Source organism: Meriones unguiculatus, chromosome 8 (assembly GCF_030254825.1).
Source record: "Meriones unguiculatus strain TT.TT164.6M chromosome 8, Bangor_MerUng_6.1, whole genome shotgun sequence".
Lineage (NCBI taxonomy): Eukaryota > Metazoa > Chordata > Mammalia > Rodentia > Muridae > Meriones > Meriones unguiculatus.
In genome coordinates this window covers 93,711,027-93,738,836 of record NC_083356.1, presented here as the reverse complement: position 1 = coordinate 93,738,836, position 27,810 = coordinate 93,711,027, and the positions used below count along the sequence as shown (strand labels likewise).

The 27,810-nt window shown below is 34.6% G+C and overlaps 2 protein-coding genes across 15 annotated transcripts in view; one reads left to right on the top strand and one right to left on the bottom strand.

The window, feature by feature from the left end:
- Positions 1–22,540, top strand: part of Prpf40a (pre-mRNA processing factor 40 homolog A) — a 47,364-nt gene extending 24,824 nt beyond the window's left edge. For 5 of the 9 annotated variants that reach the window (XM_060390174.1, XM_060390172.1, XM_060390170.1 and 2 more), the window contains 18 exons: positions 11–35; positions 832–1,194; positions 3,500–3,608; positions 4,020–4,084; positions 4,615–4,779; positions 5,199–5,307; positions 7,362–7,512; positions 8,397–8,530; positions 12,351–12,465; positions 12,637–12,740; positions 12,831–12,947; positions 13,192–13,329; positions 13,762–13,857; positions 16,615–16,701; positions 16,782–16,878; positions 16,962–17,023; positions 18,160–18,291; positions 20,145–22,540. In XM_060390174.1, coding sequence (XP_060246157.1) covers positions 11–35; positions 832–1,194; positions 3,500–3,608; positions 4,020–4,084; positions 4,615–4,779; positions 5,199–5,307; positions 7,362–7,512; positions 8,397–8,530; positions 12,351–12,465; positions 12,637–12,740; positions 12,831–12,947; positions 13,192–13,329; positions 13,762–13,857; positions 16,615–16,701; positions 16,782–16,878; positions 16,962–17,023; positions 18,160–18,291; positions 20,145–20,237 — 2,162 coding nt within the window. In that variant the 3' untranslated portion in view covers positions 20,238–22,540. The remainder of the gene's footprint in view (positions 1–10; positions 36–831; positions 1,195–3,499; positions 3,609–4,019; positions 4,085–4,614; positions 4,780–5,198; positions 5,308–7,361; positions 7,513–8,396; positions 8,531–12,350; positions 12,466–12,636; positions 12,741–12,830; positions 12,948–13,191; positions 13,330–13,761; positions 13,858–16,614; positions 16,702–16,781; positions 16,879–16,961; positions 17,024–18,159; positions 18,292–20,144) is intronic. The other 4 variants (XM_060390175.1, XM_060390173.1, XM_060390171.1 and 1 more) reach the window with 1 other exon arrangement.
- A 2,927-nt stretch (positions 22,541–25,467) lies between these two features.
- The window catches only part of Fmnl2 (formin like 2), a 289,369-nt gene continuing 287,026 nt past the window's right edge, over positions 25,468–27,810 (bottom strand). For all 6 annotated transcript variants that reach the window (XM_060390165.1, XM_060390164.1, XM_060390167.1 and 3 more), the window contains one exon: positions 25,468–27,503. Coding sequence is in view for 5 of the 6 variants with exons in the window: in XM_060390163.1 (XP_060246146.1) it covers positions 27,394–27,503 (110 nt within the window). In the remaining variant the exon portion in view is untranslated. The remainder of the gene's footprint in view (positions 27,504–27,810) is intronic.

The window sequence follows — 27,810 nt, the reverse complement described above, 5'->3', positions numbered from 1 at the left end:
TCTTTAATAGCCATGATCAAAGCTGAAGAAAGCAGGTAAGCAATTTTGAAAATCACTATGGTTTACAAATTTGTCAATTTTTATAGGATTCTTGTTTATTTATTTTTTATTAACAGGATTAGGCTAATGGTTTGATGTCTTTGTAAGGTTTTATGGTGGGGGGATTAAAAAGGAAGTATATTTACTTAAATGTATGCTTTGTTAAGACAAGTAAGTACTTTAACATGGAATGCATTTTTCGTGAATTAAGTTTCTTATTCTCCTCCATTACTCTAAATTTCTTTTGTGGTCTTGATGAATGGAACCAAAGCTTTGCACTTGTTAGCAGTCAACTACTGAGCTATATATCCCCAGCCTACAAAGTGTCCCTTTAATTATTGAAATGTAGATTTTAGAGTTCTTATGAGAATTTTTGATACATGTCAAATGTTATACAAACTAACAAATTGAGGTTTTATTGAAGTAATTGGCAGTTAGAAGATACAAGCATTTATATCGATGCCTATTACATGTTACTGTTTTCTACAGGTTTCCTGAAGACAAATAATGGTAGAAACCGGAAGTAGTAACATACATGAAGGCCAAGCTTCATGAATCTGAGCCTAGCCTAGGCAGTATAGCTAGATATTCTCCAAAACAAACATAAAATTAGTATAGTCTTATTATGTGATCTTATGGGGTGGCTTTTTAGTTTCCTGTCAATGGATTTGTTTAGCCCTTTGATTATTTCTTTAGTGTTATGATTTTATAATAGGCTTTATTGTTACATTATTGAAATAACCAGTTCTCTCCCCATCCCCCTGCCCTCCCTCCTTCTCTTTTAATGTATAGCAAGCAAGAAGAATGTACTACAACATCAACAGCCCCAGTTCCCACCACAGAAATTCCTACCACTATGAGTACCATAGCTGCTGCAGAAGCAGCGGCTGCTGTTGTTGCAGCTGCTGCAGCAGCTGCTGCAGCTGCTAATGCCAATGCTTCCACCACACCTACTAATACTGTGGGCAGTGTTCCAGTTGCTCCTGAACCTGAAGTTGCTTCCATTGTTGCTGCTGCTGCAGATAATGAAACTACAGCAACTGTATCAGCTGAGGAGCAGGCACAGCTTGCTAATACCGCAGCTATTCAAGAACTGAGTGGTGATATGGCTAGTAATACTGGAGAGGAACCATCTAAACAAGAAACTGTAACCGAGTAAGTTTAGTAACTCAGACTTCTAAATGCCTGACTTTATTATAAGAACTTGTTAGTTAATTTAGTCAATGATCATTAAGTGTTTAAGAGCTCAGGTTTTCCTATAGTTGATCAATTATGAAAAGGTGAATTTCAGAAGTATACCACCAAACCATTGAAAATAATCTCTTAAAGGTGTAATCTTACCTTGATTAGCACTCAGTATAGGGTAAGGCACAAATTTAAAGTAATACATGTTATATACATCTATCATTGTACTTTATGAACTCAAAATCAAGGATAAAGTAGGGGGGGGAAGCAGTTTACGAGCTTTCAGTATTTTAAATAAAGGCTTGGTATCATCTCCTGGTCTGTTTATTTTTTTGAGGGATGTGTTTGTTTTTCCTTTGTGTATGTGCTTAGTACAGCTCTTCCAAAAAGTAGTGTAGATTGTTGTTGAACATACAGATGAATTTTCGAGGCTCTGCCAAATAGAGTAGAATTAAACTGTTTTTTTTTTTCTTATTAGTGGTGTTTGGTTTTCAGCTTTTTATAAGTAAATTGAAAAATATGAATGGCTTTGTTGAAAAATGCCTCAGATAAGAGAAGGCACTTTATAGAGGAATCTTCTACCATATAATCTAAGATACACAAGGTATAAACAGATAACTAATCTGACCAAGCACTGTTATCCAGTTAATGTTTAGTCAATTGCCTTCATCTCTCTACTCATTACTGTAAATGTTCCTTCTCTTCTTTCATGTTAATTTCACAAATAGCTGTATAACTTAATACTAAGATATTTTTTAAAAAGGAGAAGGTATAGAGACAAGAGTAAAGGTTACATTTTCCTTTACACTTCTGACTTTAGCTATGCGTGTATTTTTTTGTATATATATTTATATACATATATTTAAGCACTTTGTATGGTGTGTACTTGCGTTCATATACATACATGTATATATTTCAGACATTTATTTGCATCCATAAAGGTCCTTCATGTCATGTGATGACATCTTATGTAAACTTTTGGGATATCATCCTTCTACATTTTATACTCAAATATTTTGAATACTAAAATACTGATATGTTCAAAATACTTCATGTCACTTGGTATGATAATTACATGTAATTTGTACATATTCTTAAATAATATATTTCTGTTTTAGTAAATAATGCATGTATTAAATACGTAGTTAAATTACTTCACAAATAATGAGAAATTTATGTTTATCACAGATATGTTTATATGATTATTTTTATACTATTGTGTTAATTTATATGAATGAAGAATAGCAAGAGTAATTTTTTTCATAATTTTAATGAGATTTCATTCTTGGCATCATACCAGTATAGTTCACGAGTCATGATTTTTTAATAATTTGAATCAATTTCTATGTAAGGACACTTAAAGTATGATATATTTATATATATTACATTCTTATGCAGGATCTGTTACAGTATTATTTCCATCATTTTTATGTTGAACTAAATTTTTTTAAATTTAGTGTTGGACACCAAAAAGTAGTTGGTAGTTCTATATTATGTTAATTCCTTTTAAAATCAGTATTCAGCAGTCTTTTTCACAATATTATAAATAATATTTATTTTGGCTCTTTTTGTTGTAGAGTGATTTGGTGCTTATGCCAGTACATTATTATTCAAAAACATGTGGACAGATTAACATTGCTGTATTCTGTTCATGCAATGTTTACAAAATTAACTGAGATGGATTTTGCTAAGAGATCACTTAGATTGCTCTCCATATTGTTTTTAGTTTTTATGTACATATACAAAAATGTCAGAGATTAAATGTGAAACATCTGAATGAATATAATCCATTTATTAACGTGTAGAATAGTGATACAAGTCTACCTAGTACAATTCCATGTTAGACTTTGGCATTTATGTAGGGTGTGGTAACTGACATTTCAAAAATTTTTAGCTTTATGTTCTTGTCTTCAGACAGTTATATATATTTTTTTTTAAAGATTTATTTATTTTATTTATATGAGTGTTCTATCTGCATTTACACCTGCCAGAAGAGGGAATCGGTTCACATTATAGATGGTTGTGAGCCACTATGTGGTTGCTGGGAATTGAACCCATGACCTTTGGAAGAGCAGACAGTGCTCTTAACCACTGTGCCATCTCACCAGCCCCCGACAGTTATATTTTTAAGGTTTATCTTAGAAACTTCCTTCTAAAATTATAAAGTTGTAGGTCAGCATCAAACAACTCAACAATATGGAGATTTTTCTAAGCAGAAAATAGTTACTGAAATTATGAATAACATGGTTGACTTTCTCTCTCTCTCTCTGTCTAGTTTTACTCCTAAAAAAGAAGAGGAAGAGAGCCAACCAGCAAAAAAAACATATACTTGGAATACAAAGGAGGAGGCAAAGCAAGCATTTAAAGAATTACTGAAAGAAAAGGTATTGCAGATTTCTTTTAGTAACGTAATAATTTCTTAATAAATGTTCACTTTGGTACCTTTATTTAAAATACTAATCTCTTGAACTATTGTAACTGAAAGCAAATTAAATTTATCATGTTTTAATTGAATATTTTTTGTGATACTCAACAAGGTATTTCATAAGCAAATTTTTGTCTTGATATGTAAGATTTTTTTTTATAACTTAAATCATTACTTTTAGTTTGTGTTCTAATGCAAAAATATTTCAATTTCAGTGTGAAATTTCTTTCAGTCAATAAGTATATATGACAATTTCTTCATCAAAAAGATTTAGACTAAAAAATCTGCAAAGGGAGGTACTTGATATTTGCAATGACTGTTCTACTTGTTCTTGTCTGAAATTTTAATTTTTCCTTTAAATTATTTTCAGCGGGTACCCTCCAATGCTTCATGGGAACAAGCTATGAAAATGATCATTAATGATCCTCGGTACAGGTAATATAAGTTTACTTTTTACATTAATCTTAGGGCATTTAATATCATGTAATGCAGTATAACTTAACAGCTATTCATAACTATGTAGAAGAACTTTATATGTACTATAGCCAAAAATCCAAAAAGCTTGTCCTACAGTTTGAGCACCTTGCAACAGATAAAATCAGAATCATTTTAAGAGTAGACTAGAGGGCTGGAGAGATGGCTCAGAGGTTAAGAACACTGGCTGTTCTTCCAGAGGTCCTGAGTTCAATTCCCAGCAACTACATGGTGGCTCATAACCATCTATAATGAGATTTAATGTGTAGGCAGAATGCCATATAAACAATAAATCTTTAAAAAAAAAAAGACTAGACTAGAAATTGCTGTTTAGAAACATTTTTATCTTCAATAAATTATAGAAATTTTATTAACATGTATCAAATGTTATATATGTTAAAATGTGTAATATATGTATCAAATATTAGTATCGAAGCACTAACATTTGGTTTTCTAACCATTGTTTATTGTTGTATGATATTCTTATTTAGTGCTTTAGCAAAGCTGAGTGAGAAAAAGCAGGCCTTTAATGCCTATAAAGTCCAGACAGAGAAAGAAGAAAAAGAAGAAGCAAGATCAAAATACAAAGAAGCTAAAGAATCCTTTCAGCGTTTTCTTGAAAATCATGAGAAAATGACTTCTACGACTAGATACAAGTATGGTTTGTAATGATGTAGACAGTTTCCCCTATTGTTTTTGTCATACTTGTTGCTAACTCATACGAAATAGATGCTAATGAAAATAGCTATGTAAATGAGGATATGGCACATTCCTAAGATGTCCTCAAAATATCAGTAATTTTGAGTTTGCCTCAGGTATTAATTAGGGAATAAACATACTCCATTAACTGTTACCTGTTTTAAAGTCTGCAGAAGTTGCCGTAATGTGAAAATTATCTTAAGAGAAAATAGAGGCTTTTTCTTTTCTGTTAATTTATTTACCATCATGAAGTGTTCTTGAATAATGCATTTGTAAACTTAACAGTGGAGAGAATGTTTATGGACTGTCTTTGAAAAGGGGGTCTAAAGTTGTACTGATGCTTTATGGAAGTAACATTTGATTTCATAATCACTAGAAAAGCTGAGCAAATGTTTGGGGAGATGGAAGTTTGGAATGCAATATCAGAGCGTGATCGTCTTGAAATCTATGAAGATGTTTTATTCTTCCTTTCAAAAAAAGAAAAGGTACTTTTTAAATTATCACTATTTCAACATTCTAAATAACTTCTTTTAAGTGAGTAAAAGTTATAATGCAGGTTTTTTTTGTTTAATTTGAATAGTGTGTATTGTTCATCATATCTATTCATTGGAAGCTATGTTAAAAGGTAAAATGAGTAACTCAATCTTTTTTCCCTCTTTTTCAAACATAGTAATGAGTAGTAAGTACTGATTTATCGCTATAAAATTTTTTGCATCTAGCTTTTTTCCATTTTTTATTAATTCAATTTACATCTCAGTCATAAGCCCTTCCCTTCGCTCCTAGTCCCAACCATTCTCCCACACCTCCTCTCCCCTATTCTTCAGAATAGGAGACCCCCCGCACATACAAAGATACCCCATTCATCTATTCACATGAGGACTGAGTTTGTCTTCTTCCTCTGTGGCCTGGTAGAACAGTCCCAGTGATCTTAAAAAGCAGGCAACATAGTCCATGTCAGAGATACCCTTCACTCCCTAACTTGTGGGCCCATATGAAGCCTAAGGTGCCCATCAGCTGCTTATAAGTCAAGGACCTAGGTCCAGACCATGCATTTTCCTTAATTGGTGCTTTAGACTCCACAAGGACCTCTGGGCCCTAGGTGATTGTCTCTGATGGTCTTGTGGAACCTCTAGGTCCACTTATCCTCACCCCCCCTTCTCTAGTAGATTCCCTGTGCTTCGTGCAATGTTTGGCTGTGGATCTCAGTATCTGTTTCAAGCCATTGCTGGGTGGAGGTTCTAAGAAGACAACTGTCTCCTGTCTGCAGGCATAGCAAAGCATCGTTAATAGTGATAGGGGCTGGCTTTCTTCCGTGGGTGGGTTCTAGGGTTGGGCCAGGCATTAGTTGGACACTCCCTCAGTCTCTGCTCTATCTGTTCTATCTTTGCCGCTGTAAGGTAGATTTTGGATTGAGGTTTTTGTGGGTGGGTTGGTGGATCTCCTCCATCCACTAGGATTCTTATCTAGATAAGAGTATCCACTTAAGTCTCCATGGCCCGGCTGCTAGGAGTCTTTGCTAGAGTCCCCATCATATCCTCCCAGAGGCCTTATTCTGATTTAGGTCTGCAAGTTGTCTCAGAGATGCCCCCATCCACCCTTTTTCTTTTCTCTGCATGCCTTCTGCCCTCCAGCCCCTACTCTCCCCAGGTCTGATCTCTACTCTTATTTCTGTGTGCATTCCCTCTTCTACCTTGTTCCCGCTCTTCAACCACTACCGCCTTCTATTCTATTTCCCTTTCTGAGTGAGATTTACTCATCCTCCCTTGGGTCTTCTTTGTTAATTATCTTCTTGTGGTCTGTTCATTGTAGTATGTCTATCTTATATTATATGACTAAAATCTGCATATAAGTGAATATATACCATGTGTGTCTCGGTCTGCGTTACCTCAACTTAGGATGATCTTTTCTAGTTCCATCCATTTGCCTGCAAATTCCTTGTTTTTAATGGCTGTGTAAATGTACCACAGTTTCTTTATCCATTCTTTGGTTGAAGGACATCTAGGGTGTTTCCAGTTTCTGGCTATTTCGAATAATGCTGCTATGAATATGGTTGAGCAAACTGTCCTTGTTGTATGGTAGATCATCTTTTGGGTGTATGCCCAGGAGTTTAATAGCTGGGTCTTGAGGTAGGCTATTCCCAGTTTTCTGAGAAAGCGTCAGATTGATTTCCAAAGTGGTTGTACATGTTTGCACTCCCACCAGCAATGGAGTGTTCCCCTTTCTCCACATCCTTGATTGCTCTGTATATGGTCTTAAAGGATTCATAGATGATAGTGTAGCTATTACTAAAAATGTAAACATAGTTGATTGTTGTTGAAGACTTCGGTATTTACATGCTGTGACTACACAGTAGCCCTTTTTATAAATTTTGTCTGTACTGTATACTGTTAAGTATATGGATTGAGGATATAAAAACAAATACAATTCTTGGATTCTGACTTCAAAGAGTAAGGATTAATTAGAACTTAAAGGAATTAAGTGATTGCAATTCAGATACCTTGTTTGACTATTAAAAGGTCTATTTAAATGTTTGTTGTAGGAACAAGCAAAGCAGTTAAGGAAGAGAAATTGGGAAGCCTTAAAAAACATACTTGACAATATGGCTAATGTTACATACTCCACTACTTGGTCTGAAGCCCAGCAGTATCTGATGGATAATCCAACATTTGCAGAAGATGAAGAGTTACAGAGTAAGAACAGTAATTACATAAGAAAAATAGTGACAAGTAGTCACAGATTTATTATCAGTTTTTGTATGAAATCACAATTACTCTGACTTTATGCAGTTACTAACTAAATTTTACACAATGATTTGTCCATTTCTGAAGAAAATGCTTTATTTTCAAATGGATTCCTTCTAATTTAATTTTAAATTTAGATTTAGGAAAGGAGAGATCTGAGTTACCAATTTTTAAACACTGTTTTTATGCACATTACAGGTGGTTGAAAGCCACCATGTGGTTGCTGGTTGAACTCGGGTCCCCTGGAAGAACAGCCATTGCTATTAACCACTGAGCCATCCCTCTAGCCCCAATCTAAGTTACCTTTAAGAGATAATTCTTGAATTATGTAATAAGTCAACCATTAGATCACTGTTGTCTTCTGAACACAGCAAGGCAGCTGCACTTATGAACTCACAAATCAAATGCTGGCATGGAGATGGGAGTTGACCACAAAATCCCACTTAGCTGTAGAGCTATTAGCAACTGATAGCTGCTGGGGAGGGAGAGGCTGTGTTCTCTTCAAGAGTGTAGCTTTAATGAATTGACCATATTCCTTATATTCAAGAATATGTGGGCACAAAAAATTTGTCTTGATGGGTTTAAAATAAGTAAATGGAACTGGGGGCAACCAAGTTAGGTGGATGAATAGAGGGTAGATCTGTGAAAAATTGGAGAGGGGGATGAATATCAAAATTTATACAGAACTCTTGAACTAAGAAAATTTTAAAAAGTAAAAACTTTTTTGGGTTAAGCATAATAATGCTTTTGTTAGACAGTTTATTTTGCAGTGTGCATGTGCTCTTTGTTAAAATTTCACATTTATTTTTATTTTTTATTGGAAAAATACTTAGATATGGATAAAGAAGATGCATTAATATGCTTTGAGGAACACATCCGGGCTTTAGAAAAGGAAGAAGAAGAAGAAAAACAGAAGACTTTGTTGAGAGAAAGGAGGCGGCAGCGTAAAAATAGGGAATCTTTTCAGGTAATAGAAAAATGCCTTTTCTGGCTTGGTTGTGATTTATAGACATTGACTTTCAACAAGGATCAAAACAGTTTTGAGATATTTGTATCCAGTTCATTGCTTAGGCTTTTTGGGTGACTATATATGTTGAATTTTTATAATTATGTTTTTATTCTTGGATGTGAGGAGTAATATAGCAGGCTGCAGAAAACATTGTTTAACTTGAGCATAAAGTTTTAGCTGAGAAAAATATCATGAGAACTAAGTGGAAACAAGGTGAGTGATAAGTGCCTGGTAGCAGTTGATGTGTGTCTCCTAAAGAACATGCTGTATTAAAGTTTGAAAGCACTTTACATGGGAGGTAAAGGATATTCCGTAGTCAGTGGCTTGTTTTTCACTTCCAGTGGTATTCTTCCCATTACAAAGAAATGAATTTTTGCTGTTTACATTTTTATGGGTTTTCTTTGAGATAGGATCCTAGGTAACCCAGGCTGGACTTAGACTTGGTATGTAGCCCAGACTACTTTTGTACTCCTGATCTTTCTGTCTACACCTTCCAAGAGCAGGCATTTCAGATAAATTCCACAACCTCTGGCTAATGTATTTTGCTTGTATAACCTGTGTTTTTGAAGCTGTGTCTTAGAAGGATATATGTGCTATGTTAAGTATATTCAGATAAATAAGGAAATGGTGAGATAAGACCTGGTAAGATGAAGTAACTTGACCAGATCCACCAACTACTAAGTATGGAGCTGGGATTTAAAACCATGCAGTCTTGGTTACAAGCAGTCTTTAGTTTTTTTATTAAACTCTGTATTAGGGTGACAGTATTGTTGCAGTGGCTTAAATAAGCTTTTTGCTTAAATAAGTCTGATCTGCTGCTGTCCTTTAGGGCAATAGTTCTTGAACATTTGTTCAAATAGTTCTCTAACATTTGTGTTAGACTCATGTAAAAAAACATCTCTACCATGCCAGTGGTTACTGACTACTCACATCACAGCCATTAGCAGGAATTTACCCTTGTTCTATGAAATTTGTTGTTCTGTTAAGTTACTTTTTTTAGTGGTTCTGTATAGCATAACTTTTGTGACTACGAAGATTATTATTAAGCCCCATCCTAAGAATTTGATCCAGTAGATGTAGGGTAAGTTTTAATATGTAGTAATACTGATGGGGCCATATAAACACCAGTGAGTTTTCAGATTGTTCCTTTCTACCTACTTAGGGGCACATATCATTCCTTTGATCACATTTAACCTAGAAATGATCTAAAGAAACATCTTTTTCTTTTTAACATTTATTTATTTATTGTGTACACAGTGTTCTGTCTGCATGTAAACCTGTATGCTAGAAGAGGGCACCAGATCTCATAGATGGTTGTGAGCTACCATGTAGTTGCTGTGAATTGAACTGAGGACCTCTGGAAGAGCAGCCAGTGCCCTTAACCTCTGAGCTATCTCTCCAGCTCCAGAAACATTTTTTTGTTTTGTTTTATTTTTATATTAATTACAGTTTATTCACTTTGTATCCTAGCTGTAGCCCCTTTCCTCATTCCCTCCCAACCCCTCCCACTTTTCCCCCTAATCCCCTCCAAGTCCACTGATAGAGATCCCCTTCCATCTGACCCTAGCCTATCAGGTCTCATCAGGACTGGCTGCATTGCCTTCCTCTGTGGCCTGATAAGGCTGCCCCCCCTTTGGGGGGAGGTGATCAAAGAGTTGGCCGCTGAGTTCGTGTCAGAGACACTCCCTGTTCCCCTTACTAGAGAATCCACTTGGATACTGAACTGCCATGGGTTCCATCTGTGCAGGCGTTCTAGATTATCTCTATGCATGGTCCTTGGTTGGAATATCAGTCTAAGAAAAGACCCCAGTGCCCAAATTTCCTCGTTCTGTTGCTCGCCTGGTGGAGCTCCTGTCCCCTCCAGGTATTTCTGTCTCCCACTTCTTTCATAAGATTCCCTGCACTCTGCAAAAGTTTGGCTCTGAGCCTTAGAATCTGCTTTGATACACTGCTGGGTAGTCTTTCGGAGGTCCTCTGTGGTAGGCTCCTGTCCTGTTTCCTGTTTTCTCCCTCTTCTGAGGTCCATCTCGTTTGCCTTTCTGAGTGAGGATTGATCATCTTACCCTGGGTCCTCCTTCGCTTCAGAAACACAGGAAAATGATCTCAATTCTAGGCTTCTCCAGATATTAGAGGCACATAAAGAGGAAACGAAAAAAGCGCCCAAAGAAACACAGGCAAACACAGCCAAACAAATAGAGCACAAGTAGAGGCACAATTAGTGGCATATAGAGAAGAAAGGAACAGAAACGGTTTTTTAAAGCTGTGGGTGTAGACATGCTACTCAGCTTTGTTCATGTTCAGTTTTTCAGAATTCAGTCTAATTTTCACAGTAAGCACTAAAATAGCCTGCCTATACCTAGATTTAGAGAATCTGCTTTGTGACAAGAAGGGAGGACTATTAGGTTTTTGCAACGTTTAAGCCTTAATGCCTTTTTGAAGATTTAAAGTTTACAATAGTTTAAACTTAAAATAGATATAAATATAACTGTTAAATAGAAATCTGGGTCATAGAAAGTAAGACAATATATAGAGTACCAAATGCTAGAACTGCAGGCCAAGAGATTGTAATTAAAGGCCATATGGGCCTTCAGCTATGTGTAAAATACAGCTTTAAATCAGGTTGGTATGTATATAGCATGGTTTTTGTTTAATGTTAATATAGCAGGTTATTAAATCATTATATTGGTATTCCTTAAGGTACTCAGCTCAGTAATTTTTCAGTCCTATTTCACCTTCCAAAGATTTATTTATAACTTATCTATGAAAACTGCTTTTTCTTTTTGAGATAGGGTTTCATCATGTAGCTTGGCTGTCCTGGATATTGAAAGCAGACCAGGCTGGCCATGAACGTGCAGATCCAGGTGCACTTCTTTTCTCCAGAGTGCAGGGACTAACGGAGTATACTACCACGTCCAGCCTGAAAAAGCCTTAAAAAAAACCTGAAGTTTTCCTTATCCGTATCTGAAAGGTCTCACTTTCAACTATTTGTCAAGCCTTTAACTTTCCATATTATGCCAATGATTATTAAACAACACATTTAATAGCTACCCATGGTAGCTACATTACTTTCCTTTTTTAATATTTATGAACATCATAAATCAGTGCATTTGAGGTCCTTAAATGTGTTTCCACATACAAATTTCCTATGGAATATTTTAGAAAGGCAGTGGCTTAAAGATAGAATACTCTTTACATACTAACTTTTGAGGGTTAGTAATGTGATTTATACTATTTCCTTCGGTGCAGGAGGTTTTGTTGTAGTTTTTTTGTTTGTTTTAAGTAAAATTTAGCACTTAGTCTTTGGCATCATCTTACAGATTATCTTTGTTCTTTTAATTTGGACATGCTGAGATTGTCTCTTTCAAGTCGAGATTTAGATAAAACAGTATTTTACAGGACATACACAAACTCATTCTTTAGCCTCATTTGAGAATAGATAATTCCAGTCATTTTAGTTATCTTGATGACTTATGGTTTTATATATATATATATATATATATATATACACACACACACACACACACAATGTTTTGTGGATTTTTTTCTTTAACTCAAAATCATTTTTTGTCTTAAGGGACAGGTAACTGAAGACTAGGAGAATAGGATAGTAGTCTAAAAACATTTTGATCCCTTCAAATAACAAATATTCTTTGCACCTAAACATGATACGTAACACTGTTAAAAGAATTTTAGGTTTTACCAGCAGTTTTTAACATATGTTTTTGTTATATTTCTAATGATTTTTTTTTTCAAATGTAATTGTTCTCTTTTCTTGCAGATATTTTTAGATGAATTGCATGAGCATGGACAACTACATTCTATGTCCTCTTGGATGGAATTGTATCCAACTATTAGTTCTGACATTAGATTCACTAATATGCTTGGTCAGCCTGGTGAGATTCTTTTCTTTCCAAACCTAAGATAGTAGTTGGAATTGATGTGGGGTTGAGATGGTGGGAGCATAGGTGCTGGGGGATGGGAGATGTGTGCTTTATTTTACGTTTGTTTTACAAACAAAAAGTAATTGCAGCTCTCGGTTAGAGCTAGCTTTTTGACTTCTTTAGTTTTTTCATTAGGATCAACTGCACTTGATCTTTTCAAGTTTTATGTTGAAGATCTTAAAGCACGTTATCATGATGAAAAAAAGATAATAAAAGACATTCTGAAGGTAAATAAAATACATGTTCTTACCTATTTGAAAATACTGATTCATTTCTTGGAATTACATGTTATTTATAACAAGATTTCTGGCTTTTAGGATAAAGGATTTGTAGTTGAAGTAAACACTACTTTCGAAGATTTTGTGGCAATAATCAGTTCAACCAAAAGATCAACTACTTTGGATGCTGGAAATATCAAGTTGGCTTTCAATAGTGTAAGTTCAGTTATTGCAGATAACTACTTTATTCATCTAAAAAGTATTTACAATTATAAGCTAGTGGGATAAGATACTGTGAATGGATTTATAAATAAAATGTGCAAAGATGATGTACTATCTTACCTTTCATTGTTAGAGGTCAAATTAAAACATTTATAAATGATATGATAATACTTAAGAACAATGACTTGTTTGAAACAGGACTTATGCTATCATTTATTAGATATGATTTTTTTGATAGTTACTAGAAAAGGCAGAGGCCCGTGAACGTGAAAGAGAAAAAGAGGAAGCTCGGAAAATGAAACGAAAAGAGTCTGCATTTAAGAGTATGTTGAAACAAGCTGCTCCTCCAATAGAACTGGATGCTGTCTGGGAAGATGTATGTATGGTTGTAAATTATCCATATTGAACTGTGCTTCACACTTGAAAATAACACTAATTAGTTTCTCGGGGACAAAGATAAAGCTAAAAGTAGTCGTAAAACATACTGTATATGTCAAAAGTTAGTTGTGACTTGAATTTAAGAATACTGTCTTTAAAATGGTTTGAATACACCACCAGAGGGGGACAGGGGTTTCTTTTTGTACATCTGGTTGTCTTGGAATTCTGTGTAGGCCAGGCTGGCCTCAAACTCAAATACACTTATCTCTGCCTCCAGGCATTTACTGTCATGCTATTTTAGAACTTTTGAAAGGAAAAAAAAAAATGCACTTTTAAGACTTATTACAGTTTTACCCATAGGTCAGATTCCTTTAGTCGTGATAATATTTTCTTGGCATTTATATGTTCATTCTATATCATTGCTTTCCAGATCCGGGAAAGATTTGTGAAAGAACCAGCATTTGAGGACATAACTCTAGAATCTGAAAGAAAAAGAATATTTAAAGATTTTATGCATGTACTTGAGGTAATTCTTAGTTTATTATGACATAAAAGGTGAAACTTTGAATTTAAAATAGTTAAGCACTACTTTTTTTTACTGTTCTGATCAAGGAATGTGTTCTTTCTGTAGAACTGTTTCAAATGAAAAACAGGTTTGCATGGATTATTAAAGCTAGGGTCAGATAGAGACTTGCAGTTTGTTTCATAGTTATAGAAATTTGTTTGTTAGTCTCATAAATTGACTAGTAATTAAGCCTCGGAATATCCTAAAGTTTTCTTGGGAAACAAACAAAACAAAAAAAAGCAGTTTTTCAGACATTCTGGAGAGCTTTCTGGGGGGGGGGGACAGTGGGAAAAATAGTAGGTTTTGATTAAAATACCACTGGGGAAGGGATATCAAGTAACTCTGTAGGAATATTTTGACTGTTTTCAGGACAGGCTCTTATAAATTATCCTGACTTGACCAGTGATTATTAACTAATTATTAATGACTTTGTGAGCTAATTCATTTATTAATATAGCTTACATGTTTGAACTAAATTCTCATAGCAAGTCTATGAAGTTACAAATAAGCAAAGTATGACAACATGAAATCAGTTTTGCAGTAAAGGGAGTCCAGCCTGTAACTACTATTACTAGTGCTTTCAAAAGTTCAACATAAAGCTAAGCAAACAGTGAATAATCAACAGAGCCCTTGATCTGCAAGTGTGAGACCTAGAATTAATATGCCCCCAGCACTCAAAAAAAAACAAAAAAACAAAAACAAATGCAGAGACTACCTGTAATCCTAGCACTCAGGGAGCTTGGATACAGAATTTGTGTAGCTATGATGACAGGATCTTTATGGGTTCCAGTGAGATAGACTCTGCTTCAATGTAAGGTGGAGAACAATCATTGTAAACTTATGGGTTCCATAAGCATGAACATGCATGTGCTCATGTGCAGGCACAGCACTTGAGACTATGCACAAATACATCCTTTTTTTTTTTTTTAAGTTTACTATGGAGTTACTTCTAGACAGTTAACAATTTATAACAGTCCAAAAGATATCACATGTTTTTTGTAGTGTTGACATGATAATTAACCAGTAGTAGTGTTAGCTATTTCTTTGGCTTTTTTTTTTTTCTTCTTGATTAATATCAGTGTTAACAGATGGTTTTCTCTGTTACCATGAACTCATGTAGGTGTACCTTCATATTGATTCCCAACTGCCTCTTTGACAGCTCCTTGTTGACCTTTAAAAACAAAACAAAACAAAACAAAAAACTACACTATACCTTAGACCAGTAGCATTTGAATTACCTTGGAACCTCGCAGAAACGTAGAACTTCAGGTTCTGGCCATAGAAATGATGTATCAAAATTTGTGTATTCCAAAGCATTTGAAGGGGTTTTGAGATGGTGTGTACTAGGGAGTGAATTACCTATCTTTTCCTAAATTCAAGACTCAGGGTGGGAAGAGATAGTTCAGTGGGTAAGAGTGCTTGCTATGCAAGCCTGAAAGAAAACCTGAATATCCAACACCTGTGGGTAGACATAGGGAAATCTTGGGTGCTTAGCAGTTAGCCAGCTTAGCCAAAACAAGGAATTTGTGATATAGTGAAAGGACCCCTGTCTCAAAGGCAAAAGGTTGAGAGCAATGGAAGAAAATACCAAATGTCTTCATCTGGCCTCTGCATGGGCACACATCTAATGTGCACACATACACACAATCTCCAGCTACACACATACACATACAAAGAATCTCCAGGTATGTGTTTTTGGTGATTTGGGCTAGAGGTAATGTAGTAAGGTGGTAAATGACTCTAAAGATAAAATGTAGAAAAGGTTTGAACACTTCAGAATGTAAGATCTGATAAATTCAAGGTAGCATTTAATGAGAAAAAGATGAGTTCCTTCTTAGCCAGATACTCCATTTCCATTTATTTGACCAAATACATGGGTTTTTTTATTTTTGTTTTTGAGACATGGGTATAAATACTAGGAACAAGGAACTTTTACTGCAGCACCTCTCCTTTCCAAGTAGCCTCATAGATATTTTATGATCATGTGTAAATCATTTTATGATGTTTAAATCACAGCGTGCATATGGAACTCAGAAGACAACATCCAGGAGTTCTCTCCCTCTACCTATGGATGTCAGGAATAGAACCTGGGTCTTGGCCTTTACATACTGAACTATTTCTTACCTGCTTTCATATACCATCAACCAACACCACCACACACCATCCACAATAAATTGTTTAATAAGTGTTAAGGACACAAACTGTAGTTAAGTAAGTATTCCCTGTCGGAATAAGGAGGAAATGCTTCTTGAGATGAAATGTAGAGGAATAGGTTTTGTAAATCTCAGTTTAAAGATTCCTGTGAGGTTGTTTTTGTTTTTGAACTCAGTGTTTGGCCTAGCTTACTAATTTAAGCTAGTCAGATTAGCCAGCAAAATGATGCCTGAAAACATTTTATTTAATCATTACTGAAAGTTATACCTTTCTGGGACATAATATTTTTCCCTACCCACCTTTAGGTCTTTGTCATTTCTTAAAAAGTATTTCATTAGTAGTTTGTAAAATTGTTTAGATATATAAATAAATAGGTGTAGAATAGCCAGTAATAATAGGAAAAAAATTAGTAATGATTTATTGTAGAGTTACCAGGCACCTTATCCTAAATTATCTTGTTTAGGATATTCTTGAAGTTCTCGTATGTTGCGCTTGTCATGTTTCCTTGTCATTGCCTGTGTACAGCAAGTGCAGTTCTTTAAAGTTTTCCTTTTGCCACTCCAGCATGAATGTCAGCATCATCATTCAAAGAACAAGAAACATTCTAAGAAATCCAAAAAGCACCATAGGAAACGCTCTCGCTCTCGATCGGTAAGGAAGTGTATTAGCTGGCACAGTATACCAGAACATTTGTAAACAATATTGTGACTGGATTTATGTCTGTTACTCAGGGATCAGATTCAGATGATGATGACAGCCATTCAAAGAAAAAAAGACAGCGGTCAGAGTCCCATTCTGCTTCAGAACATTCTTCTAGTGCTGAGTCTGGTGAGCATTTCTCTTATTTGAGTAAACCTTGACACTTTGATTTCCTCATACTCTGACATTTTCATTTTCTCTCTGCTCAACAGAAAGAAGTTACAAGAAATCAAAAAAGCATAAGAAGAAAAGCAAAAAGAGGAGACATAAATCTGTAAGTAGTTTCTAGTTTTTAACAATTTCAAGGCTTTGCTCTAGAAAAGATTCTTAAGGCCTTCTCTATTTCTATGTAGTCATTCAGCTTGGCAACACAAAACAGATTAGGGTGCTTCACCTTAATCTTTCATTAAAATCACCTTGAACTTCAAACAAAACATAAACAAGATGTTAATGCCTGAGTTTTTACCACAAATGTATTGAATTAGATTAGTTGTTTTGGTTTTTTATGTTTCTCACTAATACTTATAATTCAGAACTACTTACTAAGCACTAACATTTTAAATAATTCAGTAATAATTTTAAGGAAGAAATTTTATTATGTACTTTTCAATGATTGTACATAATTAAATTGTACATGATTAAATTAACAGCCTAATCAGCAGCAGCCTTACACAGATTTAAATACATTAGAATTGTTCTTGATGAAAATGTGCAGGAGCTAAGGTTGTACCTCACTGAGGTTGTGTGCTTAGCTGGGTTCTAAATAATAAGTACTCTCTATTGTTAACAGAATAGATATAACCTGGTAGTGAGGTTTCTTTTTTTTTTTTTTAACTTACTATGTAATTAATGTGGTGTTTGCATGTACACCTGCACACTGGAAGAGGGCAACAGATTTCATTATAGATGGCTGTAAGCCATCGTGTGATTGCTGGGAATTGAACTCATGACATAAGCAGTGCTCTTAACCTCTGAGCTATCTCTCCAGCCCCAGTAGTGAAGTTTCTAGTGGTGCTTTACCCTATCCAAATGTTACCTATCCTTCTGGTAGGAAACACTATTGCCTCTCTCCCATAGACTCTGGAGAAATTCTTTCAAATCCTGGGGTTCAAAGTGGGGCGTTGCAGCACACACCTTTAATTCCAGCATTTGTGAGGCAAAGATAGGCAGATCTCTTGAGTTTGAGGCCATGCTGGGTACAAATAGAGTTCTAAGACAACTAGGCTTACTCAGAGCAACCCTGTCTTAAAATCCTAAAAGAAAAAATTTCCTGGAGTTAACAAGTTAAATTTTACCTCTCTACAAAACCCATCCTAATAAATGTGATATTATTAAATATTACCTGCATAAATAATTTGTAACAGAATGGTGTGCTTATCAAAATTCTGCCATGTGTTTTTATTTACATAGGACTCTCCAGAATCAGATACTGAACGAGAGAAGGATAAAAAAGATAAAGATCGGGAAAGTGAAAAAGACAGAAGTAGACAGAGATCAGAATCAAAACACAAATCACCTAAGAAAAAGACTGGAAAGGATTCTGTAAGTACTTAGAATTGTGTCTTTCCTGTGTTCACAAAAATAAAAACTGGATGGGCTTATTAAAACCTGCTGCTCAGTTTCAAAGTGGGTGCCCTAGTAAAAGGGTACAGGGGCTGTCTGACATGAACTCAGTGGCTGGCTCTTTGATCACCTCCCCCAGTGGGGTGCTGCCTTGCCAAGCCACAGAGAAAGATGATGCAGCCAGTCCTGCTGAGACCTGATAGGCTAGGGTCAGATAGAAGGGGAGGAGGTCCTCCCCTCTCAGTGGACTAGGGAAGGGGAAATGGGAGAGAAGAGGGAGGTAGGGTGGAAGGGTGTGGGATTGGAAGGAGACAAAGGAGGGTGCTACAACAGGGATACAAAGTAAATAAATTGTAAACAATAAATTAATAAACTAATTAAAAAGAAAAGCCTTAATGGTGTTTAACGGATAGGGTTTGTTTGGTTTTTTTATTTTTTTGTTTGTTTTTTGCTAATATTGAAGAAAAGAAATGGCTTATCACAAAGTAGATTTCTAGTACCTATAGTATAAATGACCATATATTTGAATTTTTTTTAAGCTGCAAATTAACAGCATAAAATAGTTATCACTTTAACTTGGAAAGAAAAGATAATGCTGTCAGTTTTACAGTATCATTAAGAAGTAATGTTAGGTACTTTCTTTTTGATTTTTAAATTATTGGGGTTTGTTTTGTTTTTGAGACAGGTTTTTTCTATGTAGCCCTGGCTGATTTGAAACTTAGATCCACCTGCCTCTGCTTACAGAGTGCTGGGATTAAAGGTGTGTGCCACTCTGCCTAACCTTTTTTACACCCACCTTCCTTTGGAATATAAAACTTAGAAGGCTCAAATCAGGGTTTGTCTAGATGTGCATAGCTAGCGTGGTTCATTAATCCAGTTTCAAGAATTGGCATCCCAGCAACAGTGTTGGAGAGTGGCAAACACGAAGGGATAGGAAATTGATATTTAAAGATCTGATTACACTAGTGCTTAGTTCCTCGCATAACAATGACAGGGCAGACAGTAATGACAGGCTTCTTGGTTGTCAGTTCCTTGTACTGATGTTTGTTTGCTTATGAATTGTTAGTGAAGGAAGCCCTGCGGCCTGCATCAGAGTACTCAGATCTGTTGGCGTAGTGTTGTGTGTGGTTGTTGTTACTATTGTTTTCTTGCTTTTTAAAACACAATGTATTTTGATCATGTTCAACCCATTTCTCCAACTTTTCCCAGATCTACCCCTTTTTTTTTTAAACCTTTATGAATGAGTTTGAGTCATGACTTCATTAAGAGTGAGCACTCCTCTATACTTATATCTTCCACAGCAGTGGTTTAAACAAAATGTTTAAGGAGCACTCTCCTTTTCAAAGATTGTATCTCATAGACAATGCTAAATTTATTTAGTTTATGTCTTGTCTTTTTTGAGCATAAGATTGAGATCATTTATTAGAGTCTAAACTTGAATTGTTTTACTGGATTACCTAAAATGTATAATATTAGCAAAGAATATACTGCCTAGGAAGTAGGTGCCTGGCTTCCATTAAGTAGGAATGTTTCATTTGTAATTGTTTGAAATGAAAGAAAGAAGTATGTACTGTTTTCCCTGTTTACATATTTTAATATTAAACTTAAGCCTGCCTATATAAATTCCCTGTCTTAGCATTTTTTCTTTCTTCTAGTGACATCCAGGGAATGCTTAATAACCTGTTGTTGGGCTTTGGAGCAAAGCATTAGTTTTAATACCCTATGAAATGTCTTTCTGTGACTGAAATTTCATATCTACTTTGGAAACTACTTTCAGTTTTTAACATTTTCAGGGTTAAATTTAATTGTAATTATGTTGAATGTCTTTTCAGGGTAACTGGGATACTTCTGGCAGTGAACTGAGTGAAGGGGAATTAGAAAAGCGCAGAAGAACCCTTTTGGAGCAACTGGATGATGATCAATAAATTATACCAAATATATGTTTATAGTATGATTTAAAGTCTAATTCAGACCAGGGATTATTTTTAGTTCAATTTACATAACACTGGGTTTTAATTGTGTCACAGGAAAAAAAAAGTGCATTTATGTATTGTTATTGTGGACTTTATAAAAGCAAAGGAAATTGAAAATAACTTGATTCTATATCAAGAATCATATTTTCCTACGGTCATAACTGTCTTTCTGTGACCCTTGCATAGGGCACTGCAGGATGGATTAAAAGTGGCAATTTACTGATAGCTGCAGACGTCTCTACTTTGTTCTAAGTCATGAGGTGATTTGATTTCCTTTATAGAAGGTGGATTTTGAAGATGCAATGAAAATTTTTTGATAATGTAGTACAAAAAAAGCACCAGCATCCTATGATAAGACTGCTTTTTTGTGCACTACTGAACTAGTTAAAGCCCACGTGATCTTTGGTGAGCTCTTAAGAAATAGGTGGTTTTGATGGAAACTGTAGATCTTTAACTATAGCAGTGGTAATGAGCACTGCTGTAATAAAGCCACCATTATTTTTTATGAAACATCTGAATTTTAAAAAGGCTTATGAGGGCATTATTTTGAGCATCTATTTTGAGCTGATGTTTTGAAAAAGCTAACATCAAATCAAATTTTAAGTTAGTTTAAATATATTGCCTTAAGGACCTACTAAAGAATGTGCCACCAAACTTTTGAGTGATAATTACAATATCCTTGTAGGGGTAAAAAAAAAATCAATGTTGACTTAAACATTTTCCTTTAATTTTTAATCCAATCTTTCTCTCTCTCTTTTTTTTTTTTAATTTCATTGAGGAGGTTGTAAATTACCTTCCTTACTGAAGTATTGACTTCATGGTACATATTCTAAAGCATTTCTGATTTCAATATTTTTGTACATTTTTATCTATTATTAAACCTTCTCTTGTAGTGTGCACTAGTGTTTATTTCTATATAAACTACTCAGCTCTAAGGAAATTGTATGATCATTTTCAAGATAATAAATCCCTTAAATTTTGTTTCATCCTACCCATGGTAGCTACATTACTTTCCTTTTTTAATATTTATGAACATCATAAATCAGTGCATTTGAGGTCCTTAAATGTGTTTTCACATATAAATTTCCTATGGAATATTTTAGAAAGGCAGTGGCTTAAAGATAGAATACTCTTTACATACTAACTTTTGAGGGTTAGTAATGTGATTTATACTATTTCCTTCGGTGCAGGAGGTTTTGTTGTGGTTTTTTTGTTTGTTTTAAGTAAAATTTAGCACTTAGTCTTTGGCATCATCTTATGGATTATCTTTGTTCTTTTAATTTGGACATGCTGAGATTGTCTCTTTCAAGTTGAGATTTAGATAAAACAAATTATTTTACTGCCCTTTAAATGAGTTGGGACGGATCAGTACAACCCTTTTTCCATCCTGTCCAGTGTTTTAATAGTGGCCACTGTTTAAAAAGGGGAGCTATTTTCATTCTCATTGCCATGTCATTTTCTGTTGAAAAATAAGACATGCCTTGTCAAAAAGATCATTACCTTTGAGAAAATGTTATGTAATCAGAATGCTTGCTTGAATTTAGTCTCCCATTGTATGTTACTCAAAATACATGACAACTGGCAACAGAATTTCCTTGAATTTAATTTTCAGAGGTCCCAAATTTAACAGTAGTCAAGATTGCTAATCAGTCCAAGCACTTGACATGGAGGTCAGAGATAGTCTTTAAATCATGCATATGATTTTCAAAGGTAAACCAGTAATGTTTCATAAGAAAAATTAGAATCTGTAAAACATGTTTTAATTCCACGAATAATGATTTTTAAAGTACACTTTCAATTTTTGATATATTTGAATAAAAAGCTATTGATGTGTTTTAGCATGTCCTCAAAATAGATTTCTGTATTTCTTATAATTTCATCACATCTTCAGAGCCCTGTAAAACATAGATTATAATATATCCATGCAGTGAGCCTATGCAAATCAGACACACAGCAAAAAAAAAAAAAGAGTGGATTCTCTTTTTGATTAAACAGATTTTTTTTTTTTTCTTTTCTTTTTTTGGAGACATGGTTTCTCTGTGTAGCACGGGCCATCTTGGAACTCTATAGGCCAGTCTGGTCTCAAACTCAGAGAACCGCCTGCCTCTGCCTCCCTTCTTGTAAATGTTACTGTGAATAGATCAATATTATAGCAGAACCATTTTGATTTAAATAGAAGTTTTATATCAGTGTATTGAATTTTGACTTTAGGAACCTGGAAATGTAATATCCTTGCTATAAAACATGTAAATCAAGTCTCTTCCATTGTCTTCTTTATCCCTTCAAACAAACTTTAGTTATTAGAAAGGTTTAGTGTAAAGGCACAGGTGATGAGAAGGTCCTAAGTCTTTGGACATTTTAAATCCATTAGATGATGTTTCTACATGTTCATTTTGGCAAAAATTGACATATCTTTGAATACTTGTTCTTCTAGAGTTGAACCTGATTTACTCAAATGGGAAAGCATTTAATACATTTATATATTTCAGTTAAGACTAGGACTCTAATGTTGAAACCTTATTTTTCCTCAGCATCACTAGCATTAAACTTGGTAATATATTTAATATCAAGCAAAATATTGACCTCAGATATTTGCTCTTGTCTTCTTGTATTCCATCACTTCTGGTGTTGGAAAATTTTGTTCGAGAAGCTAGTATGACCAATTCAGCATGAGTATTGTAATCTTCCCAGATGAATTTAAATAATGTGACAGGTCCGTCAATTTTACTTTTTAAATTGTTACTATTTTTTTCAACATGTTAAACTTTGGCTAGTCATGATTGTCACCTTTTGGATTTTTGCTAAGTGGACCTGATGTTCCTGGAGTACCATTTAGAGTGGCAATAGCAACTAAAGTCCATATGTTTTTCTGTGAACTATGTGCAGTTTGAGACTAGTGCACTTTTATTCATCTATATGTTTTACTTCAGTGCTAAAAGTGTTCATTAGAAATTTTTGCATTCAGAAGAGAAAAATGAGATTCACACATTGGAAAGGGTTTAAGTTTACAGAATTTTAACATAAAATGATGTAAACTTAAATACACATTTTAAAGTTTTTAAGACAATCTAATAGAAATAAAAACAAATTAGACTAACTTCTTAAATGTATTTTCCTTTGGGAATCTCTCAGTGTCAGATAGATTTTTAATTTAACACCTTTTTCCTCTAGGTTAAACACACTTTATTTACAAAAAGGAAAAAAAATGATGCTGTGTTTTCATTCTATGTTTCTGTTCATGACACATGCCAGTCTAACGATTATCATCGTCATCCTTTGTGTTTAAGTCCTTCATTTATTCTGATGTCACAGGTAGTGGCTGGGATTTATTGGTTTCATTCACTACGATGTCTATGTGTTCTTTAGAACTGCCTAGCACTTAGCAAACACGTAAAATATTGACATACATTCATCTAACACTGTAGTAGTGTTCCATCACCCACACTAAAGGGCTTTAAGAGGCATCACTGCAGTTAAGTCATAAAACTTAGAACTGATGCCCCGTCCATAAACTACATTTACAATAAGGTCTAATGACTACAATTTAGGGAGTGTCGAAAGGCTGAAAATGAGGAAACAGAGACTTGTAAGATTCAAAAAATTTAGGCTTATTTTAAAAAGGGATGAGAGATGTTAAGCACTGTAGCACTCCATTTATTAGGGCTCATTTTAAAGTGAGAATGAAAGATGACATACACTTTGCTTACCTGTCGTCCTTTTTTTTTCCTGGTCTACATTCCTTAATAAGATACTATTCCTAAACCTGCTGAACTCAGAGCTGCATTTGAGACTGGGTGGATTCTAAGTAAGTTGAGGCCATCTCATGTGATTGCTCTTTGACAGTGATTATCCTAGTGCAGTTAATGTTTACATTTCAGAGAAACAGGCTAGCCACAACCCTGCTCTTCCATCTAGGCTATGGAGCAGATCCATTCAAGCTAAGCCATTTTTTGATACTATGCTATTATTGTTACTAGATATCTACTTGTTACTGATAAACTTTCTGTTTGTTTTTTTGGTCCTGACTACTAACATTTTGGGTAGGTGTTAGTCTTCTTGCCTTCCTCTACATCTGAACAGAGGACTTGTTCAAAAAGGTGAGTAATTGGGAAAAGGTTTCTCTTTTCTATGTAATCAACAGATTTTTACTTCTGTTTATATATTTTCCTGATGTATGGAATCTCGTAGCTTTAACAGTAGACCTTTTGTAAATAGAAAAATGGCATATTTTATTAAATAAGTTGGATTTGTGTCGCCGCTTTTCTTTAAGTCTCTATCATCCTGCCCACAGCAGTTCTCTGGTCTGAGTTTAAGTGCTCACAACCCAGTTTTCAGTGTAAAACCCACTTTGCTTAAAAAGTTAAGCCTTACCCCCTCCAAACAAAAGTCTATCACTACAACCTCACACTTGATCGTCCAATCTTTTCATAAAAATGAATGCTAACAACTTTAAAATCTAAATTTAACTAAAATCTAACTTTAAATTGTCAAGTTATCTTACTAAGTAATTATTGAGATAAATAACTAGTCCAAACAGAAAGAATATTATCAAATACTCTATAGACTAGTATTATAAAGATATCATCTGCCTTTGGGAAATTTGGTGTCTCCAAAAAAGAAAATATGTTGAATAAGAAAGCAGTGTCAGTAATGAATATTAAGTAACATTGTATGTCCAGCAAAAATTGACTCAGAAAGTCATAAGAGTATTGCAGTAAATTGTGTTTCTGTATTAACACTGGGCAAAACATATTTAATTCTGGTTAGGGGTAAGAGCACTTGCCTACCATATGCAAGGGCCTGTACCGGAGTCCCAACAAAACACTACTAACAAGAAGCATTAAATCTAACCAAATCTTTCTTTGAGCTTTACTGCTATAGTTATGGTCTGAAAATATTCCAAATATAGAGTGTTAATGACATTTTAAGAAAGTCAAAGGCACCTGGTCTTCTTTTGACCATGACAGTGTGTGGGAAACTGGGTGAAAGCCACTTGTGTTCTTGGCTTGGGCATACAACCTTTTTCTTTCCCTTTTCTTTAAGTAATAAGAAAGCACATGAGGGAGCAATTTTTCTAAAATATATTACCTTTGAATTCTAAGCTCAAATAGCAAGCTATGTGCAAGTCTTCAAAAAACAAAAACAACATAAAATACAGAAAGGATTACAACATATGACAGAATAGTAGTGTAAATAGTTTATTTGCTCAAATGGCATGAAAAGACCAGAAAAGTAACATGAATTGCTTTTATAAAACATTCTATATTGCTAAGAAGCAGGCCCATTAATAGACAAACAGAAGAATATGCCAACATTACTGTCCGTTTGTACACTGGGAAATAAGCTTTTTTTGTTTGTTTGTTTGTTTGTTTGTTTTGTTTTAGCAAAGGCACCCCTTTGGAAAACAGCTAATTTGTGTGAAAAACAAAAAAGGTCCAAATATTTGTCTGATACCATGATCAAATTAATATATTAATATATTCATCATTAATTGACTCAACAAAATGACAACAATCTTGGCATGTTCTTTTTTAGCTACACATATGTGAATGTGCCAGCAGGTTTAAAAGGGATCTGTAAATAAGTATACTACTGTGAAATGTGGTAACTGACTTTTAAACTGTCCTTGTAGTTAAATATATATATATATATTTTAAAAAACAAACTATAAGTTAAAGTAACATTCAGATTGTGTAGCATAGGCTGATGCATTTTTAAACAATATTTACAGTATTACCTAGAGGCTTAGGAATTAAAGAGACGTGTAAAAACCATAAAAAACTGCACCAATCTTATAGCAAAATATCTGTACATTTTAAAAGATCATATAACTACACACCCATGAAAAAGGGACCTTCACCAAGGGGTTCACATGAACACAAAAAAATTTGGTGGTTAAATACTATACAATAATTTTTACAATTAATATACTGATGTACCAACAAGGTAAGCCAGAAGCAGAATATGTGTTATGAGAAGTACAAATTGAGCTTCAGTCCAGTCTTTGACTTTGGAGTGGATCAAAATGCCTTGCCAGTGAGGAAGTAAAAATAGTAACTTAGTTAACCATTTAACCCTATCACATATAATTTAAACTTAATCTCAATGTTAATTTTGTACAGTTTAATTGGAATTTCTGATAAGAAATACACAAAGCAACTCAGCCTTGATAACTTAATGTCAACTGTATCAGTATTTAATTTACAAATGGAAAAAGATCTTTTGATTGTCAGAAGAGAATAAGGCCAGGTTCCTAATATTACACTAACACTTGTAATCTTGAATGCTTACTGATAGATTTTGTGTTAAATTCTCCCTGACAAGGCACCAATTTCTATTTTAAGGATTTACCCATAATGGTCCTCAGATATCAGAATACTGATTACTGAGATGTTAATTTTAGTGCTAATTCATGATTATATTTGTATTAAAAGCTGCCTCTAACTCAAGAACACAGTTCTACAAATAAGTCCTATTCATTGTTTTAGGCCATCTTGCAGTCATAAAGGGAATGCCTTTGTTCATGGTACCCTTGTACAGAAACAACATGTGACAAAATAGACTTAAGTGACTTCTAGTGGCACTGTAGTTGCATCCTGTTTATACTTTGCTGGAGTTTAATGATAAAAGGACTTAATTGTGTGCCAGTTTCCTTCTCCCTTGTTACAAGTCCTTAAAAATAGAGTTGATGAATATGGCTCAAACACACAATTTCTTAAAAGACTTCTCAGCAAAGGAAGCCCATAGCAGACACATCCCTGTTATTTACAAGTTACCAGGAAACCAGGTTGGGATATAAGGGACAATCATAATGGCAAATAATGAATTTAATATGAAATTTACATTTTGGTTAAAAAACTGAGCAACATACTGGTGTAAAAAGTCAAATCCTATTGCTTTGATTAATCTGAGCAAGTTACTTCCAATTTTAGGCACTTGTTAACAGGGGTTAAAAGGAGAACCCATCTTTAAATTCTTACGTGTTTACTAAATCTGAGCCCTTAAGGAGTATTTCATTTGTATTGAAGGCTGCAGCTAAATGGTAGCACATATAGTTCACATCGGCACTTTCATGTACACCCTCTTCTCTTGAAGGCTGATCTCAGGGTCACATTGTTATTTCTGCACCATTAACAGAACGCAAGTTCTGATCATCAAAGCGCCGCCTCACACTTCGTCTCACCGCATCGGCTCGTCTATATGGTTGGTTTCTAAGATCTGTAAAGAGGAAAATGCCAATGAAATGACAACAACCTCAAGTATGTCTTAGCAAGACAAAGGCCAGTTGGCAGCCAGTCAAAGCAGCTTGTGTAGAGTCAACTAACAGGCCCTTCAAACCCATTGAGCATTCAACCAAAGATACACATTTGCCTTCAGTATTTACAGTTAAAATAAGATATAATGCTGGTAGGATGCTGAGACTTAGAGATTATTTCTATCACTGTCAATATCTTGGCTAGTTGAAATACTTAAAAATGTCTCCAATTAATGGAACAGTTTAGTCCTGGAGTATTAGAAATGATTA